This window comes from Pinus tabuliformis, chromosome 5_1 (assembly GCF_031772625.1).
Source record: "Pinus tabuliformis cultivar Carrire ecotype Pingquan chromosome 5_1, CPIR1, whole genome shotgun sequence".
Taxonomy (NCBI): Eukaryota; Viridiplantae; Streptophyta; class Pinopsida; order Pinales; family Pinaceae; genus Pinus; species Pinus tabuliformis.
Genome location: NC_142305.1, coordinates 858,995,379 through 859,017,109, shown reverse-complemented (window position 1 = coordinate 859,017,109; position 21,731 = coordinate 858,995,379). Strand labels below are relative to the sequence as shown.

The window sequence follows — 21,731 nt, the reverse complement described above, 5'->3', positions numbered from 1 at the left end:
CAATTTGTAAGTTGGATCACATCAAAGGAGATTCATACAACTAGCATTCCACAATGGCATCAAGAGATGGCTGAGATTGTTTGTATGTTTGAGAAGGAACTGCCGACGAGTTTCATGGACTTGTAGGTTCATCTTCTAATTCGCCTAGTATATGATGTTGAATTAGTTGTGGTGGTTTCTTGTCATTGGATGTTCTTCTTAGAGAGGTACATGAATAAATTGAAAGGTTTTGTTCGACAAAGGGCAAAACCCGAGGGGTTTATGGCAGAGGGGTATATATTGTATGAATCTTTCTATTATGTCAATGAGTACATCAACCAAATCGACAACACGTCAGGTGTGGTGATTTAGGATGACAAAAGGGATGAAGACAAAAGAGAAGGGGAGCTCCTTGAAATGGATGGAAAGAGGTGCATGATAAAAAGTAAGTGACTTATCATTTGTCCAATTTCTACACAGTAACTATTCACACTAAACTTAATATTAATGCACATTTTGATCTCATGCATACTATATATGTTGGCTTGATTTCATCAGTGAATTTAGAAATTGAAGCCATCAACAAATTCATTCTTAATAGTATGGAAGTGACACAATCGTGGGTCGCATAGTATGAGGAGAAGAGGAGGAAATGGGACAGTGATAGGAAAGAATTCAAACGGTTGAATGGTAGAAGTGTGCCTTATCCTGATCATTTAAAATAAAATATGCCAATGATATTCCCTAACAATTCAGTTGTTGATCAAGTCAGGGAGAAATATAGTGCATTTGGTTGTTACCCGCGTTCTGAAGAGGACGTGCTAAACATAGGGATTGGGTGCAGCAACTCGATAATTATAATATCTTTTTGTACATTTTTAACTTCATACTGCACCTTGAATTGTAACATGTATGTATATTTTATATTTTTAATTATCTTTGGGTTATTAGACACATGACACTATGATTTTTTCACTTTTTATAGGTGCATTTGTTCCCATCTATGTGGGCATATGGACATCATTTTGCACGGAGGATGTCGATGATGGATGCATGACACAAGAATGTGGAGTGGAAGTCAAGTTCAACCAATCTAGTTGTGCTAGCCACCGCGATCAAAACCTAATGCAGGGGATGTTAGGTTACGTTGGAAAGATACAAGAGATCATTCAAGTGGACTTCTCTTTGTTCCAATGTGTTATTTTTAGGTCCAAGTGGTGGGACAACTTTGATAGGAATAATGAAAAGGAAGATCGTGATAATGCACTGATATCTATCAACTCTAGAAAGATGTGGCATGAAGTTAGGGAGCCTTATGTTTTCCCAAAACACTGCAACCAGGTGTTTTTTTACCCAGATGTGTTGGATAGGGATTGGTGGTTCGTATTAAGACATAACCCTAGATCAAAACATATTTTTGAGAAAAACGATGTTATCATGTCAAGCAAGGAAGATAATCAGGGTGATAACAACAAAGAGTGGTATGTACTTGTGTTATTTCATCATTTATACTATTGTTGTATGTTTTTGTGTTCTTTATTTTGCTAATTATATTGTTTTTTTTTCCCGTAAGAAAAAAGTCGTAATTTTATTCATATTGATAAAATTACATTTTGTAGATGCATGATGCATATTCAGATGGTTGTTCCTGTAATGACAGGCAGCAAACAGAGTAAATAAAAACACAAATTTGCAGTTGACTGTTCCTGTTGTGACAGGAAGCTACAAGATGTAGAGAAAAAAAGATAAAAAATGTTCCAGTATGACTAGACTTTTCTGCCCTTCTTCTTCTCCACCCGTCGCCAACCACCAGTGTCGGGAGTGGGTGTAATAATGGCTAGCTGATTTTCCATAGGGATTAGGTGGAGTTCTTTGTCTGATTCTGAGCCCTCTGATCCATGGGTTCTTTTGATGCCGCTTATTTCCATTTGTGGCTCTCGTTGCAGATCCGAAATGTGAGGCCCCAAATGTGTAGCTGGAGCGTTCTCTTCCTGTGTAAATGTCTGTCTCATTTGAGTATCGGGTTCTGTCTGGTTCTCTGTAGGCTCCACGTTTGTGTCTTCTTCTTCCACTGGTTCGGTGTGCTGCCAGCCTTTGGGCTTTTTCTGTTGTTTCTTGGTTCTCCTGATGTCCTTTCGGGCAAAAGGGCAGTCATATTTAAGGTGCCCTGTTTGCATGCATCCCCTGCATCGAAACATTGTGTTCTCATAGTCGAGCTGTTGTATCCATTGAGAGTTATTGTAGTTCAACGTGATGTGGTCAGGTAACCCCTGACTCAGGTCCACTTCTACACATATTCTGGCAAATGTAAATATTCCCCTGATAGCTCTGTCTTCATCCATTTTTAGGAATTTCCCCAGGGAATCCCCAATGGCAGCTAATGCTTTGTGGTGCCAAAAGTGTAGAGGGAGACCATGTAGTCTCACCCATACAGGCATCGTTGTGACTTTCATTGTATTAGCGTCGAAATCAGGAAACCAGGGGGTAAGGAAGAGGCCAGCACTGCCCCAGAACCAAGGTCCCTGATTGATAATGTTGTCTCGTTCTTGTTCTGTATTAAATCTGACTATGAAGTACCCTTTGGGACAAAGGTAAATTTCACAGCTTGTTGTCCATGTTGTAAAGATCCATTGGTGCAAGGCATCTGATTTTGGCCAGTAGCCATTAAATCTGCAAATAATTGCATTTTTACATAAATCAGAATGTAAACTAGTTACCTCTGGCATAGAGACTTGTAGCGTTGGTGATTCTGGCTTTTGTTCAACAATGTAGGGTCCTGGCGCCTCTGATGGTGGTGCTTCTTTATTTTTCATCTTTTCTTTCCCTTTCACAGCATCCCGAAAGGAACCTGTATTCTTAGAGCTGATTCTAGTGCTTCCGCCACGCAATCGGAGATTTAAGATAATGGTTGAATCTTTAGTGATGCCGTATTGCTGGAGATTTTGATTGTCCTGCATACTGTATCCTGCGTATATAAGATTTTGGTATTGTGCTGGGGTTCCAAGATATCCCTGGATTTCCTTTTTTAACGCATGTATGCTCATTCCCTTACTGAGCCGCATGCAGTGGTGTTTGCCCTCAGTTGATTTAATGAAGATCTGGACCAGATCTGCGTCCAAATCTTCCAGATCTGACCCCGTAGTGGGTGGATCTGCCATTTGTATGTCTAGTTCTTCAAACCCTCTGCTCGATCTATACACAATGTCATCGGGCTGTTGTCTGGGTGTTGCCTGTTCTCGAATAGTGGCCAGATCAGTTAGATCCAGACCGGATCTGCAGTATTTGGGCCATTCCTTTAGGAGAGGGGCCAGATCTGCATCATGCAGTCCGCCATCTTTGATTGCAAAAACTGAAACAATATTAAAACCTGCAGATCCCCCCGTGTCGTTGCTCCTCGTGCTCTGAGGCGAGAGCGAAGGGTTTAGTTTGTGCATGGAAAGGGGAGAGTAAAAATGCCCCAGTTCTAGCTCCTCGTTCGTTGAGTTCCGGCGACTTGCCTGCAATACGTTGGAGTCCATGAGGATCGCTTTGTGCCATAACCCTACAAAGTAATAGCTCCGGAGTGTCCCTTCTAATGAGGGTTCGAGAGACGCCTTCCCTCTGTCGACGCTCTGCTCAATTGCCATGAGCTTCGAAGCCCAGGCACACGCCGTCGAATTCCCTTTCTTCCATCTGGTGCAAGAAATCTTTCGGATCCCCTGTGTTGAGAGGGACCGGTGGAGCAGATCAACCACCGTTGCAGGGTTTGACCGATCGCAGGCTCTGGTTAACTCCATCGCTGCTCTCTCTTCCAATCACCTTTACCCGACCTTGCGATATCTTAAGAGAAAGCACTTCCAATTATATTGTTTTTTTATTCATCTTGTTGGCATTTTATATAATTGGTAAGATCCACATACGTTTTTAAACATTTTTTCGTAGTGGAAACATTTTTACACTTAAAACTAAGTATTTCCAATTGTGTACAATATCTATGATAATAAAGATTCAAGGTCAAAATCCTTCTCAAATAAGAAAATGAGAATAATATAACCAAAATGAGAAAATAGTGAATTAGAAACAACATTATAGATATATTCTCAATTTAGATACTTATTGGTTTATTAATCAGTTCACATGTTTTTTCTTCTTGTTTAGTTCAAAATCAATATAAATCATGTAGTGTTAACTTATAAGGACTTTAACAATGAAAAAAATGTGTATTAATATGTAATATTAAATTCTTGACATGAGAGGTAAAGTGATGTTTACTATATTTAAATTAAAGTTCTTGCAACATTATGTAAACTAAAAGGAGGTCTTGTGCATGTATATAATGTTGATTACATATTTTTATGGACCACAAGAGAAACAAATGGACTTACACGGATGCATGAGAGGTTTTAATCTTTTCTTCATGGATAATGGAACACTTTTGACTTTGCTTTTCAATGGTAATTATAAAGAAAAGTTGAATTAATAAATATTGTACGACTAATAATATAATGATAAATAATGTGATGGTGATTAAGAGGCATTTGTTTGACTTTCTAACAGACTTGGTGATGCATTTTTCTTTCCTATTTAGATTATGTAAAATAAATATCTATTTTTATGTATTTATAAGTAAATTATTTAAAGTACACGTATCTTTATCATTGTGAACATGATGTAATATTAGCTAGGAGAAATGTGAAAACATGAATTTTAGTGACTACCTCATGATAATTATGTGGAAAAAAAATAATATTTCATGAGTTGTTCATTAAGAAATAACCAAATATATTATTTGTCAAAAGTTTAAATCTAAATCGCTCTGAGCTGTCACGCTGCAACCCTAGCCGCGCCTTCTGAGCGACCTGCAAGCGCTCTCCCTCATGGAGCCTGGAGGTGGCCCTGCGGCCCCTCCCCCCTTTCCTCCGGAGATCGAAGCCTTTAAGGCTCTTGTCACTGCAACTGGAAAACGCCAGGTCACAGGCCCGCAGCAAAAATTCGTCAAAAAACTGGACAGTATACCCAAGGTTGCCTTACCAGAAGAGGAAATCTGCAGATCTGCGCTGAATCTAGCAGAAAAAGGTCTGATCGGCCAGTTCACCGGTTTGTGGCCATCCCCGAGAGCAGTCGAAGAATGGGTCAAAAGGAATTGGCTACCTTTGGTAAATGAAGGAATCAAGATCTATTTTGTAGGCAAAGGGTTCTTCGTTTTCTTGTTCGACAGCACAGAGGACAGAAGCCTGATTTTCAGAAACGGGCCATACTTCATGGGGCCTCAAGGACTCTACTTGAACAAATGGTCTACTGATTTTGATCCAGCGCAAGACGTGCCCAAGGCGGTCCCTGTTTGGGTGCGCCTCCCGCATCTTCCCCTGCATTGCTGGAATCAAAGCTCACTTCAAACCATAGGAAACGCACTTGGAAAATACATAGACCAGGCCCCAAGGAAGGATCAATACTCTTGTGCCCGGATCTGCGTGGAGGTCGATCTGGAAACAGGATTACCCGAAGCGATTCAGCTATCGGTGGCAAATTGGACACACATTCAAGAGCTTGATTACGAACAGCTGCCTTTCAAGTGTCGATTCTGTCATGAGTACGGCACTTTGCAAGATACTGCAAAAAAAGAAACGAGGAGGCAACAGAGAAGGATAAAGAAGATCAATGGAAACAGGCAAAGAAGACAACATTCAGCAGACATAGTAACAAAAACAAGGCTAAAGGGACAGAGAACAAAGTAGATAACGAAAGCACAAGCAACCAAAACGCTGGAAGCAGTGAAACAAAAGGCAATGAGGGGGATAAAAACCCCTTTGAAATCCTCACGCCTCCTTCAGATCCTCCGGAAGCAGGGGAAGAAGAACCACCACAGCAGGAGAATATTGAAACCATAGAACCAGGTAATAACCCAATCCACACCCCAAGCAATATTTCTTCCCCTTCATACGCAGATATAATAAAAAAAAAGAAGAAAACCATAGAGAATATGGGATCATCAGATGATGAAACATTTGAAAGGACAACAAAAAGGGCTGGACGAAGATCAAACAAGGAAACTAGAGAAGAGGAGTCAGAAAGACAAAAAACCCTCGGCAGTCAAGCTACCATCGAAATGACACTAGGGAGGAATATCAGGCCTAGGGCCTCCAAAGGAGGAGGGCCTACCCCTTTAAGCGGTAAATGATGCAGTTGATCTCTTGGAACTGTAGGGGTCTGGGTAATCCCAACAAGGCATATGCTATCAAAGACTTATTGAAGATGGAGCCCGCAGACATCCTTATGCTCCAAGAGACCAAAGTAGAAGGGGAAACCCTTCTAAACACCAGCATGTTGAAATGGAAATTTGATTCAGGAAAGGCTGTTAGTGCAAGGGGATCGGCCGGTGGAATAGGCACGTTTTGGTCAAAAAGCTCATTCACTTTGGAACGATCCACAGAGACCCAACATTGGATCCACACAGATCTGCAACATACGGTAAGCAATCTCTCCTTGGCTCTTTTTAATTTGTATGTCCCAGTCCACTATGAAGAAAAGAGAGAGTGTTGGAGGACACTAATGGCCTATATAGAACAGATTAATCCTACAAACATAGTCATTGGAGGAGATCTGAATATCATTCTAGACCCCAAAGAAAAAAGAGGAGGGACATACTCTAGAGACCCCTTCGTCAACACTGTGGGAAATCTGATTACACAGTGGGACTTAGTTGACTTCAAACCTATAAAAGGTAAATATACCTGGTCCAACAACAGATCAGGAGGAAACCAAATCTCAGCTAGGCTGGACAGGTTTCTCATCAGTAGCACATTAATGCTGGACAATAGAATGGTTTACTCCAAGATCCTCCCCAAGCTTACATCGGATCACAAGCCAGTTCTACTTTGTATTAAAAAAGAAGAAGATCTCGGCCCTCTCCCTTTTCGCTTCAGCCCTCTCTGGGCAGGCAAAGACGGATTCTATGAAACTGTTCAAACGGCCTGGAGGATAGCTGTTTACGGATCCCCAAGTTATGTGTGGGAACAAAAAATAAAAAACACCAAAAAAGCTCTGAAAGATTGGATTAAAAAATCTTTGCAAACCCCAACCAGCCAAAGGAAAGAAGCAGTTCTTCAGCTGGAAAGAGTCCAATTCGAAATGGAGGAGAAAGATCCCTCTCCCGCAGATTTAGACATAGAAAAAACTGCCCAAAGGAAAGCATATTGTTGTTTCAGAACTGAAGAAGAATACTGGCGTTTAAAGTCCAGAAGTTTGTGGCTCAAATCTGGAGACAGGAACACCAAATACTTTCATAGACAGTGCAGGGCACGAGTCTCCCGTAATCACATAGCAGAGATAACAAGCACAACCGGACAGGTGTATAATGGATCTCCACAAATCAAAGAAGCAGCTGTCACTCATTTTCAGAATCTTTTAAGTGCGGAAAGAAATGGAAATGAGGAGGACGCAGAGGAGTTCCTCTCAACCATCCCAAACCTAGTCAATGAGGAGGACAACGATTCTCTGTTGACCCCAGTCACGGAAGAGGAGATAACTGATGTAGTTTGGTCCATGGAACCGGATAAAGCTCCAGGACCCAATGGGTTCTCAGCTCACTTCTACAGAATCTGTTGGGAAATCATCAAAAACGACCTATTCAGAATGGTAAGAGGAATCCTGAGGAAGGCAAAAGTAGGAGGAGGAATAAACTCTACCTTCCTAGCCTTAATTCCCAAGGAAACAAACCCAAGGACCTTTGACAGATATAGGCCGATTTCGCTCTGCAACATATCTTATAAGATTGTGGCCAAGCTGCTGGCCAACAGAATCAAGCCTCTTCTCCCAAAACTCATCTCTCAGGCACAAGGAGGATTTGTAAAAGGCAGACAAATTCTGGATAATGTCATTCAGATTCAAGAAGCTCTCCATTCCAGCCTAACCCGGAAAGAACAAGGTATGATCATTAAATTGGATATGTGCAATGCCTTTGATCGTGTTAATCACTCCTTTTTGTTCAGGGTTCTAGCAGCTTTTGGCTTTAAACAGGACTTCATAAACCTCATCAAGGCTTGTACAGAAAACGTTTGGATCGCCCCAATGGTGAATGGCAGACCAACGGAATTTTTTCAAGCAACCAGGGGATTGAGGCAGGGCTGCCCCCTTTCGCCCTTTCTATACATCTTAATGGCAGACGTCCTAAGTCGTAAGCTAACCCAAGAGAAACAAGTCGGTACCATTCCAGGGATAAGGATAGTACAAGGCATAGCCCCGGTGAATCATGCGCTATTCGCAGATGATTCAATTCTGTTGGGGGGCGCATCCATTAGAATTGCAAGCGCTTTCAAAACCATTCTTCAACAGTACTGCAACATCACCGGTGCATTAGTCAGTGAAAGGAAAAGTGCAATTTACAGTTGGAATATCGATCAGCACGCCACAGACAGAATTGCCAACGTTCTGGGGTTCAAAGGATACGCTTTGTGGGAAAAAATCAAATACCTCGGCTTACCATTGACGAGGGGCTCCAATCGAAACCAACTGTGGGAAGAAGTGATATCTAAATTCAAAAATAAGATAACAGCGTGGGGCGGAGTTTGGCTCACCACCGAAGGCAAACTCACCCTCATCCGATCCGTGCTCTCTGCCCTGCCCACATATCAAGCCTCGCTGCTGCTGGCTCCAAAACAAATCACTGATCAAATATCCAGCATCATTCGAAATTTTCTCTGGAGCGGAGGGAAAGGTAACAAGGATCGCTTCCAACTCATCAAATGGGAGACTGTGAAACGCCCAATAACTGAAGGCAGACTTCAGATCCGCGATCCCCAACATGCAAATATGGCATTGGGAGGCAAACTCCTGTGGCAATTAATTACAGAACCTTTGCACCCAATCAGTCAGCTCCTGAACCTCAAATATTTACAAAAGCAACCAATATCATCTTTCAATCCAGCGCAATCTCCAAAAGGAACGCAGGCCTGGAGGCTGTGTTGCAGAGGGATCGAATTCTTCCGAAACCATTTATACAAAATCCCTGGGAATGGCAAAAATTCGCTGCTATGGAAAGAACGAATCATGAATCACTCCCCTCTCTCCACCATCAACGAAATAGCAGAGTTGAGAGCCTGGTTAATCTCTAAAGGGGTAAGGAAAATTGAGGATATAGCAGAGTGGGACCTCAATGGCAACTGGCAGCGCTGGACGTTGCCAACCATCCCAACCCACTTAAAAGAACAGTCAAAAATTCTGTTAGAGGCAATAACAGATTTTACACCTGTGCACAAGGAAGAGGAAGATCAATGGGGATGGGGAAAAACAGGAGAGTATACGGTCAAACAAGGCTACTTTCAAATGCAAGGAAAACAGGAGTCACAGTACCCAGATTCAGTTTGGAAACAGATATGGGAAAACTTCAGCATCCCCAAGATTAACTTCTTCAGTTGGACCTTATTCCACAATAAAATCTTGACCGGAGACAATTTGTGCAAAAGGAACTTTGCAGGCCCACATCGTTGTGTCCTCTGCAAGAACGCTTCAGAAACAACAGTCCATTTGTTTATTGACTGTGAGTACGCACAGAAAGTGTGGAACAGCTTCTTAACAGGGCTGAATGTGAGTCCCCCAACATGCTGTCAGATCACAGAATTGTTTTTGACATGGAAAACTCGGTACCCCCACAGCATCAACGAAAAATCTCTTTGGCACAAGTTATGGACTGCTGCACCGAAATACGTTTGTTGGAAGTTGTGGCTCTCCAGGAATGAAGTTGTCTTCAATCACAAAGACATAAATGCAGAAGCAGTAGCAAGGCAGGCCAAGGATCTCCTCCTAGAAACTCTGAGACAAACTAGCGTCAAAGACAGCAACCTCAGAAATGAAGAAAAGACGTGGCTGGAAGGTTATACACCCATGCCAACTACACTTGCCATCATCCGCCCAAACCATAAGGAAAACTGGCAGTACAGAGACAACTCGGACAATTTTCAAAACTGGTGGAAGTCACAAGGTAAATGTACAATCTTCTTCGATGGGGCTTCGAAAGGAAACCCAGGCAGGTCAGGAGCGGGAGGCGTCATTTACTTTCAGAATGGCAGAAAAGAGGAATTCAGTTGGGGACTTGGGCTAAAAACCAACAATCAAGCGGAAGCACTCAGTCTATTAAAAGCTTGTCAACTGACCAGAAAAGGAAATGCAAATGAAATTATAGTTTTGGGAGATTCAGAACTGCTGATAAGGTCTTTAATACACAAGAAAAGTCTCAAAGATCCAGTTCTAAACAAGCAGCTAGCAAGAGTAAACAGATTAATGAAGGAATTCTCATCAGCACAGCTCTTCCATATCCTCAGAGATTTAAACACTGAAGCAGACAGGTTAGCAAATGTAGGATGCAATCTTGAAAAAAGTATGATCAGCATAAATGTAGAGACTCCGAAAATGGCAATCATTCCTTAGGAGCACTAGAAAAACAGAGAAAAGCAATGAAAGTGATTTGTAATACTTGCTTGGCTTTGGCCTCCAATAAATAAAATACTCGTTTCAGTTAAAAAAAAAAAAAAGTTTAAATCTAATATGGCATGATTTTTGTATTATCTAACTCATATATATTATTAAAAATAGTTAAATTTAAACTAATACAATAGCAAATAAGAGCCAAAATAACACCAAAATGTTATATCTTTATTACTAAAACAATAGCAAATAATGAACCAAAATAACACCAAAATGTTATATCTTTATTACTAAAACAATAGCAAATAACGAACCAAAATAACACCAAAATGTTATATATTTATTACTAGAAAAAAGTTCACTTGTCTCTTTAAGTGAGAATTTACAATAGAGCAAATCCCCAACTACAAGTAACTCCATAAGCCTTATTTTACATTTCGAGATTTCTAATTTAAATTGGTAAGAGTTGCTATAAATATTAAATTTAAATTGCTTGAAAATCTCATAACTTTAGTGATAAATTAATTTTTATAAAAACAGAATTTTTTAAGTTATATTAAATCTAAATCAATTAATTAATTATATATATATATGACTTCAGCTTTTTAAATTTAACAATAGATTGAATTTTATAAACCAATATAGATCTATCTTAACAACAGATCTACCAGGAGTCGAGAGGGATCAAATCTCATTATATGAAGTTTTTTTTTATATAATGTAAAACTTGAAAAAATATGTACATGTCAAAAGATTTAATCTCTTTTAGTGGTTGACAAATCTGTGATTAAAACGGATCTATAGTACTTGTTTTCTTTTTCTATATATAGATTGGCCGCAATGTAATTTTTCATTGGTTAAATTGTATTTTTGAATAATTTATTATTATTAATATTTTTATATTAAAAATTGAATGAGTTACACATTTTCGTCTTATTAAGAACTAACTAAATTAATTTACCTTTAATTATTTTTTCCTTGTGAGTATTGAAATATTTTAGTAATTAAGTTAGAATGAATATGAATGAACTATCTAAGCAATAGAAAAATATTTATCATGGTTGAAACTATGATTATAAAACCATCATCTAAGATATGCACCTAATTCACTACCATCATCTAATTATATAACACCTCTAGCACATATAAACGTTATTAGCTAGCACACAAATTTAATAATCTAACAGGGCATCATCATTATGATCACATCTAACAAAACACAAACATTGTAATCTAACATCATCGCCACACACATCCTCAAATTAATATAAATCTCATGTCAAATAATTGTTACCACATACACATCTATCTGCAAGCACATTAAATAAACATATCTAACATGACCTAACAATATACACATCAACACTAACATATAAATTAAGCACATAAACACGAACAAAAAAAATAATGCAATATATATATATATATACAAACAAATTAAATAACTTCAATCAAATATTTGATACACAAGACGTAGTAGTGGCAGCCTGGTCTACAGCACAAGACGATGGATGGTTAACTATTGCCTCAATGTCTGTCAAACTCTAAGGTGGAGGAGGAGGTGGCTGGTCTGCAGCAGAAGACGATGGTTGGTCAACTACTGCCTCAACATTTGTCAAACTCTGAGGTGGAGGAGGATATGCCTGGTTTACTCTCTCATGAGAAACATGAGGCACATCCTCTAGCTCTGACATCTGATCATTAGGAGAATAATGAGGAGGTGTACAACCTGAAGGAACGTCGACACCTTGACCATGGTTTGATGGGGTAGTACAACCAAAAGCATGATCACCACCATCATTAGCATGATCTCACAAGGTAGCACTGCGTGAAGGCTTGTCTAACGTATTTGGCGTTGCATGCACTACATCCCTCCTCACTACCAATAGCCTACTAGCTCTGACGATATGACGCATAAGAGTCATCATATCATGTGGGAAGTCCCTGAAGAGATCCACAAACTTAGGGTCTGCACTGATGTCTTGAGCCCTCGCGGAGTGGACTCCCTCTTCAACCAAAACAATTTGTCACTGTAGTCCAAATCTCAGACCAGCCCTATGGGCCCAAACACCCACACCCCCCTAAGGATGTGCCTCACCTTCTTGGGCCTCGCCCATCTCCTCATCTGCTCCCTTCGGTGGGGGAGGAGGCACGTCCCCAAGGAATGTTTCAATGTCTACAAAATATATAGTACACAACAATAATTAGGCATTTTCATTAAACTTAATAAAACAAGTTAAAGAACGTGCTCGAATAAATTTTATTCTAATTAATTAAGACAATAAAATGAAACTAGATTAATTTAAAGAAAACATTAATGTTACCTCTATCATCAGCATCTAGTGTGAAGGGGATGTTGGGACATTGTCTCCAGTCAATACTCGCATATGGAAATGACAACAAGATAAATGCATGGTCCTCCTTACTAGCCAGTAGTGCCAGTGCCTGAGCGGAAATCCTGGTCGGATACTCTGACAGGCCCCTCTTAGGCATCATCTGGCCCCACATGTGAATTTTCACCTCAGTCATCGGCCTAGGAGGGAAACAATCAAATGTAGGCCTAGTCTTTGGAAACCTCTCAAAAAATAAACAAAAAAAGCTTTAGAGGGAAAGGAAAGCTCATCCTCCCATGTATCATTGCACAACATCTATTTAAATCCTGACAAAACTGCCTCAAAAAATGGCAGACCATATGATACATCATGGTGCCTGAATCAAAGAATCAACATAATACAAAAGAGGGCAACTAATGTGTTTCCCATCACTATTAAAGTGTGAAATGGTGGTCACTATTAATGAGAGGTGCCTAACTTCCTGTGCAGCAAAAGAAGAAAATTGTAGCTATCCACCACACACCTGAAAATCTGTTGGACGAGTTGCATGAGGCCCAACATATCTTTGAGAGTAGACAAGTTGACTCTTTGTTGCAACCCCATGGAGGACATCAAGGAACTATGGAAAATCCTCCCCTCCTAAATAGGCCAGTGATAAAATATATTTCCTCCTTAGAGGGCCCATGTCACGCTCCAGGACCGACATGGAAACCCTGCTCCTAGACACTCCACCAACGGATAAGATGTGCCAACAAGTTAGAGTGTGCCTTCAAGGATGTAGCCTCCTCATGGTACTTGAGGAGGCCCACATTACTCAAGAGCACTCAAGTCACTACACTAATAGGGCGAGGGTATAAATCCCTTTCCTTCTCTCGGGTCTCCCATGGTTAGACCACATTGTATTGGTCCACCATTTGCTCCTATTCCTATTGTTTCTCCCTCTATTGACATCTCTACTACATGATTGACATATAAATTACATCAAACTCATACATAAAACACATTTTTTTTTATTAAATGAAAAATATATTTATAAATATGGAAACATAACTTTCAATTAAAAAAATATATATCTCGATGCGCCCAAAAACAGTAATGCACTGGCTCCAGTGCACTATCAAACACAATCGCACTGAATACAGTGCATGCATACGTATGATGCACCACTTTTGGTTCACATATTATAATTTTCAGCGTGGTGCGTCTCAAACTTAGGCATCGGTGCGCACATATAACCATTTCGCACCGATACAGAACGTTTAGGTTATCGAATGCACCAAGCTACATTTTTTAATATTATTTTTGCGGTGTGTTTGGTAAATATAAATGCATCAGATATAACCTAAAAATGCATGCACTAATGTACAATTTATAGATTTTCCCGGTGTGTTTTCATTTACGAAACACACTGCAAAAATAATAGTGTGTTAGGTTCACGCACCAAACGGTAGTTTGCCCTGTAAATTTACAAGGTGCACCACTATTGGTGCGAGCCGAAGTTGTCGAATGCACCACGCAAGATTTTTTTCTTTCCAAAAACAGTGGATTTTCTGAGATATTTTGCAATTGTGATTGTTATGGTGGAAAAATCGCTCTTACAGACAAGAGAGATCTCCCTGGACTCTAAAGATATCTAGTAACAAATAAAACAAGTGACTGTTACCTTTCCTTAATTCATAATTGAAGGATAAAGTATGAGATATGCAAGAGCCTCTTACCTTTCTACGAAATGCCTATGGAAGTCCTTTTGATGCTTTCAAAAGCCTTTCCTTATTGCTTCAAAGGAAGATTTGCATAAACAGAAACAAACAAGGCATAAAAGCATAACGTAGATAAAGATGAAACACAAAGCAAATGAAAGTTGCAATATAACACATATCATAGGATTAAACCAATATTCAGTTATAAATCATGCAAAAGATCAAGGAACTTTGCAAAAAGCATTAAAACCAATGCAATTAGGAAAGAAACAGTTGCTTGTATTAATATTTGAATAAGAAGAAGCAATACAACCTTGTCTTGATGATGTAAGCCTCCTCCCAATGGTCTCCAATCCTCCCTTTAGGTGACAAGCTTTCCAGCCCTATTCCAACATCATAAGTTTACATTCAGAAGTCCTCCCTAGCCCTCTGGTCTATGTTGAATTTATAGGCCAAGAGGAGGAGGTTTGAGATCCTCTTCTCAAGGGATGAGATCCTCAAAAAGAAGGATTAGGGTTCTACAAAGGGAGGAAGTTCGGTCCATCAACAAAGGGATGAGGCCCAAGTATGTAGAAGCTCAAGGCTTTCAGTTGGGAAATAGTACTCCAACAAGGCTTCTAGAAATCCCTTTTTATTTTTTACTTACGTTAAGAGATTTATGCAGTTCATAGTGGAAGACAGAGCGCAAATTGGCGCAGTCCACAATGGTAAAAATTGTGGTTGCGAAGATTCTGGCTATGAAACTGCGCAAGTGCTTAATGGTAGGTTTCTAAGAAATGTAATCCAAGATTCTTGTTGTCTTTGGGATTTTTTTGTTTCTAACATTGCATGGGAATGCTTGGAAAACTTCATCGGATAGCGAGAGATCCAAATTAGCGGTCATTTGCCTAGAGGTGACAAAATGGCGTGTAGCAGTAATTCGCTAAAAAATTAAATTAGAGAGAAATATAGACATTACCTGGACATTTGCTCTTCGGGGAGGAATTGTTGACATGTAATTGAGAAAAACAAATTTCACCATCGTTTGAGAAAAATGGAAAGCCATGCACTGAGCACGGTACAGAAGGATGGTGAGCAAGAAAAGCATCAACATTAGGTCATTAGGTCATTTTCACGAGGCAAGAGTGGCACCAGTGCCGCAGAGCTCTACAACACTGTAGATGGTAAAAATGAAATTTACGGTCAAGAGTTTTTTTATTATTTTATTTAACCCTCTTTCAGTGTGTTATTATAACCGCATGGATGCATCAGATATTCAAGAGCACTGTTTTTTTTTTAGAGTTAAAAATCCTATAGCGGTGCTTTTGTTCAGACGCGTTGGGGTGTTCGAATACATCTACTACATCGATGCTTTATGGAACTATAGAACCACATTTTTTTTAAATTAAAAACCACCTAGCAGTGCTCTTTACAAGAGGCACTGGGCATTTTAATACATGAAAGTCAGCAATGCTTCGTTGGAATATAGCACCACATTTTTTTAAATTAAAAAAATATAGTGGTGCTCCTTCTAAGTATGCACAAGGGCGTTATACTACAAGAAGGACACTAGTGTTTCGAGTGTATATAGCATCGAATTTTTTTTAAATTTAACATTTTCTCGGTGCTATCGATTATTTAAGCATCGGTGTGTGGAATATTATGCACACATCAATTCGTTATAATACTAGTTTAGCATCAAGTCATCGTCACAGTATAGCATGGGACTGGGAAAAATGAATTTTACGACTAATTTTTTTGTAAATTCAACCCTTTTATGGTGCTATTGAGTAGTATACACATCGGTGCTTTTTGTTGTTTAGTGCATCGCTTTATTTTTTATTTTTATATGCCACGGTGCCTCGTGTTCTATTTGGCACCATCACGGATATGGATAGTAAAGCACCAGTGCATTTGTATATTGTATGTTATGTTCCTATACCAACAGGAGTCATAATCTTTGAGTAGCTGAGTTCAGATCTGTAATATGTACATACCTTTGATTTCTGCAAATGTTTTCCATATTCAAAAAAAAAAATGTAAAGAGGGTATGTCATAAAAGAAAAATCAAAGGACAAAAAGAATGAAAAAGGTCAAAAAAAGATGAAAAAATGAACCCCAAGAAAGAAAAATGACCATGAAAATGTGCAAATCAAAATGCCACTACCATTTACTTTGATGTAGAATAAAAAGATTGTGTGCAACTTGTTACTTTTGCCACAATCCATGGATAGTCAAAATGTTTAAACTTGGCTATTTCACGTTTTCAATTTTATGCTTAGATATAGAGAATAAAATTTTACCAAACTATTTAATCTTGGCAGATAAGTAGATAGGTAAAGAAAATAAAAGGAGCTCAACTGTTTAATTTGAACCCTTGGATGTAATAAGGATAGACTTAGATAGATTTCCATTGCAAAAAAAAAAAAAAATAAAAAAAAAAAAATAAATAATAATAATAAATAAATAAAATTTGATAAAGGGTTTGCCAACTTATGTGCACCCTAAAAAAGAGTAGAAAAAATGGTAGGATGAGTAGATGGGTAAGTAGTTGAATGGTTGCAGAATTGTGATGATTGATTAGATAAAATCATATTATTTACCTTCATCATCAAATTTATAAAGTATGGATGACAATTGAGCATTTACCAAAGTACACAAAGTCAATTGATTAACCTCCCTCATTCATTACATTTTTAACTTAACTAATTTCCAAGGAAAGTCTTAAAGCACCTAAAATCTTAAGTTAAAGGGGCTCAAAGCATTTCTCTGACTTCTGGAGGGATCGTACCCTCGGCCCAATAACTTATAGGTCCTAAGTACTAGAAGTCCCCTCATAAGCATTCACCCCCTCCATAATTCACTCATTTCCCCTAAAAAATCCCTTTTCCTAAGGTAAAAGCACCATTTGCCTAGGGAAAGTAATCACCCCCATGTAAAACCCCTTTTTCCTTAAAAACCCACAAAAACACTTAACCTAAGTCATAATGTTTCCATGTGAAAAGTAAATAAATTTCAAAACACATTATACTTAGCGTAAATCCATTTTTCCGCTTTCATTCATATTAACTCCTAATTTTAATTATATTTATTAAATCCCAAAAATACCCCTTTCCCGTATACTTTATTAAAAACCCCTATGTTAATATCCCACCCCGAAGTTTGAAACATAAATTTTATTAGTGAATAATTAATGGGTTAATTAAGTCGATCAATGACTAATCAATAACCAAGACCCACCACCGAATAAAAAAGATTAATTAATCAATCTGCAGTTAATTAATAATCAACCCCGCCAATGAAATCACTCTCAACGTCATTAAACCTCCATAATCCTTCATTAATTAAATCCCGCCACATTAAAACCCCGTCGGGCCCCTCCATTAAACTTCATGTCAAATCATCACCCCGATCACCGTATGATCTGATCCCTTTTGATCCAATGGTCGACGCTCATATCGGGAAGCCTCCGAAGGCCGACCTTTACCTACCCAATATGGGTGGTTTCACTATTCACCTCGCTGCTACGTGGCACCTGATGAATGGCATCGGGCGACCTCCCCCCAAAACCACTTTAGCCCAAAAGTAGTGTGATATGATCCTGTGTATCGCCTCCCACTAAACGAAAAAATGTCTCATCCCCCGCTTAATGCCAAGTGCCCCTTTCCCCGTGTACCCGCCAAAATAGTTGACTTTATGAATAAAACCAAAAAAACCATTATTTTTAGTTTTATCGTGAAAAATACCGCTCAGACCTCCATGCAAGCACCAAAGTATGTGCAACCATCAACCCACGTCCAACTGCCAACCTGTTGAAGCTGTTGAAACTCCAAACCACCTTTCAGTCCCGTGCGCTTCCTGCAAACCGTGCACAGTCGCCTATCACTCCATTCAAAGCCGAAACTAGGTATTTACCCAAATTCGCTGAGAAACCTTGACTCAATTGCTTCAAAATACTAAGTAATTTAGTAAGATAGTTGCCCAATGACTCCAAAATACTCTGAATTAGACCAGTTTTCCCCAATTTCACTGAAAACCCTTCGCCCCATCCTTGAATCCATAAGAACCAAGGATGGTTGGTCCCATTGCATTAAACGTCCTACCAATTTCTACTCCCCACGGGGATTTAGACCATCTCCCATTGGCAGATAAAGATTTTCAAATTAAAGATACCTTTGTCCAAGAATCCCCTTTGAAATTATACTATAGGTACAGAGACCAATATCTGAACCATGCAGACTACATAGGACTTTGGAATCAGGTTTACCCAAGTACCAATTCCCCAGAGTTCATATCTTCCTAGAGATTATCCATTACTGCCATATGAGCTATAGTCCCAACCAAAGGGCAGTGATGACCCTTGACCATTCTGTATTATTTACCATCACTGCTGAGTCCATAAATGAAATGCTACAGTTACAACCAAGCCAAATCCTAACCCCTCTTTCTGTTGGAGATTTTCTTAACAGATTTCCTACACTCACCTCAATCAAACTTGCTCGATTATTCTAGACCTTTATCAGGGAAGAGAAGTACATTCGAAAGGATCCTCCACCATACATGTCTACCATATTCTTTGATCTTGGCCAAGACATCATAGAAATGATATCCAGTGTGTTAGGCCAAACTACAAATGAATTTTTTGATGAGATAATCATAGCCTTTATGTCCATTTACACTCCTGGACAGTTCCCTACCATCATGTTTGACTATGCTAAGTTCATTGCTAATAAGATGCATGATCAATTCATGAGGATGGATAATGAAAGAGTGTTCAAATATTCTTCAGTTTTATATCATCCTTTCTTATATTATCAAGCTGATAAATTCTCAATCACACTCTAAAAGCTTGATACCAGAGGCAACCCTAGATCAGTGATCTTCTGGACTTCATTAATCCACTTATATGACTCTCAATATACTTATAATGATTTCATATATCTCTTTGTGCACCTAGTGGCAACTATGCTGTTAGGAAGTCCACCCCCCAGAATCAGTGCAGATATCAGAAGGGTCCTACAGTTGTCTAAACAATATAAAGTGGGGGATTGGTACTTGTACCAAAACCACACTAAAATCAGAATATATGGATGTGAGTTGGCTCCCTACAAACTACCTAGATACCTCCCCATGAGATTGTTTGCTCTAGAATACTACAGGAAAATCATCAATTCAGATGAAGTGCATTTTGTGAGGCCAAGAACAAAGCTCAACTTAGGATAAAAGATTAGCTTGGCCCATTTATATGTAACAGTAGGGAAACAGGAAAGGAAGCAAAAGAAATCCTTCAAAGGTTGAAACTGAAACAAAGTTTTATCTGGAGATATGACCCTTTAGAGTTCATTTGCAATAGGAGACAAAAGAACAAACTATCTCCTTATATCCATCATAGAATTCTTGAAATTGAACAGTATGCTAATCAACTAGAATGGGTGGAAAGCACTTTCCTAGACCGAGATAGCACAAAAGTTGTTGTCAATAATGTATTGATTGATTTAGAAAGAAGACTTGATGAAGATTGATTTGTACAGGTGCCAGGAGAGTCCCAATCTCAAAAGGAATCACAGGGACACAGTGGGCAAATAGCAAAAGAAGGACCTCAAGAGCAAGAGCCATTAGAGCAGCCAGAGATATCAGAAGAACTTGCTCAACCAGAACATATCATGAGTAATCCTCCTATTTTACAGACTCCTCTAAATGAGGAGAAAAATCCTAAAAGAGATAGAATGGAGGCCACTCCTTCTAGCAGACCTATTGCCCAGACTTATAGCAAAAGGAAAAGGTTGAATCCATTTTCAGAAAAAGATTTCACTAAAGAAACAGCTGGAACTGTAGGTACAGAAAGAGTATAAAGTAGGCATACCACTCCCTCAGGAGGTACACAAGAACCTTCCACCTCACAGGCTGAAATGCTAGAAAGACAACAAAGTGTGGAAGTGTCCTCCTTCAGGACTCCTACTGGCAAGAGCCAAGACATCAGAGAGAAATATAAAGAAATAAAGGCCAGGAATGAAATATTGAAGGCCCAAAGCTATGCACATTACCTAAAAATGGCTCCTACTAATTAGACAAGGCTAATGTCAGCCTTTGATGTGAAAGAAGGTAAAATGCAGATGACTTTCATGAAGCCTACTACACAGCAGCCTAGGTCAATTGCAGATTACTTGAAAACAGACTTTGAAGTATTGGCAAAGGATATCCATCCTATTGACCAAATAGAATTACACAAGTAGACTTGGGAAATGGTTTACTCCACCTTGACCAGCAAGGCAATTGCAACTCACCAACTCCAGAATTCGCTGAATAATATATCAGTGCAATTCCAGTTAGAAAAGGCCTCTTCACACGCCAAGGATACCAGAATAAAGTCCTTAGAGGACTTAGTCATAGAACTAGGGCATGATCCCAAAGATGTGAAAGCTATAGAAAAGCTTATTAAAAAGAAAAATGATGACATAGTTGCATTGAAAAAGCAGCTTAAAATTCCTTCTCTGCATCATCCTCAGGAAGCTGAAGTATTGGAAACTCAAAAGGAGGAATAGCTTATGGACTTAGTCCTTAAGCTGAATGAACAATTAAAATAAACAAAGAAAGAGTTGGATAACATGATACAGTCTAGACAGAGTGAGTTGGCCACCACTCCTCAGACTGTAATTCCTACAATTTATACAGCAGTTGCCTCCACATTGGCTGCTTCTTTAGCACCAACAGTTCCACCAGCCACTGCTCTGTCAGTTATAGGTACATCAACAAGCAAAGGGCCATCTATAGAAAAGACAGTTGAATTGGTAAAGGCCATGGAGGAAATGACCATCCAGGATACTGAGCTCAAAAAACTTAGAGAACAAGTGTCAAGTTTGGAAACTGATTGCAAACTTGCATAGATACAACAGAAAGAAGAAGCTCAAAAGAATCAAAGAATGGGAGAGATAATAAAAGTCCTTGAAAAGGACTTAACATTGCAACAACCACTGGGAGACATGAAGGAAATTCTTTGGGCCAACATCATTTACTCCATCAATGATGTTTAGCCCTCTACTCAAGTAATTTTTGAACAAACTGAACTGGTAAAAATGGCTACAAAAGCAATCCACAAGTCAATGGAAGAGTTGGGAGATAAGCCTGAAGAAGCCAACCAATTGATAACATTCCTAAACAGCAGAAATAGGTATCAGCTTGATGAACTGGAAATAGAAGACAAAACAGGAACTATCATAGAAATAAAGAAGGTTCTCACTAAGAGGAACCTTATGCTCAGTCTTGAGAAAAATTGCTAGAGTATCCAAGCTGACATTGATAGATTTATGACAAAGTATGGTATTTTAAGGGAAAAAGGACTCCT

The 21,731-nt window shown here is 39.1% G+C and overlaps 1 protein-coding gene across 1 annotated transcript; it reads left to right on the top strand.

Annotated features, from left to right (window-relative positions):
* The first annotated feature begins 4,835 nt into the window (after nt 1-4,835).
* Nucleotides 4,836-20,241, top strand: LOC149167551 (uncharacterized). The gene is made up of 3 exons (XM_089430517.1): nt 4,836-5,626; nt 6,162-10,308; nt 19,921-20,241. The coding sequence occupies exons 1-3, from the start codon at nt 4,836-4,838 to the stop codon at nt 20,239-20,241; spliced, it is 5,259 nt and encodes a 1,752-aa protein (XP_089286643.1).
* Nucleotides 20,242-21,731: the final 1,490 nt, after the last annotated feature.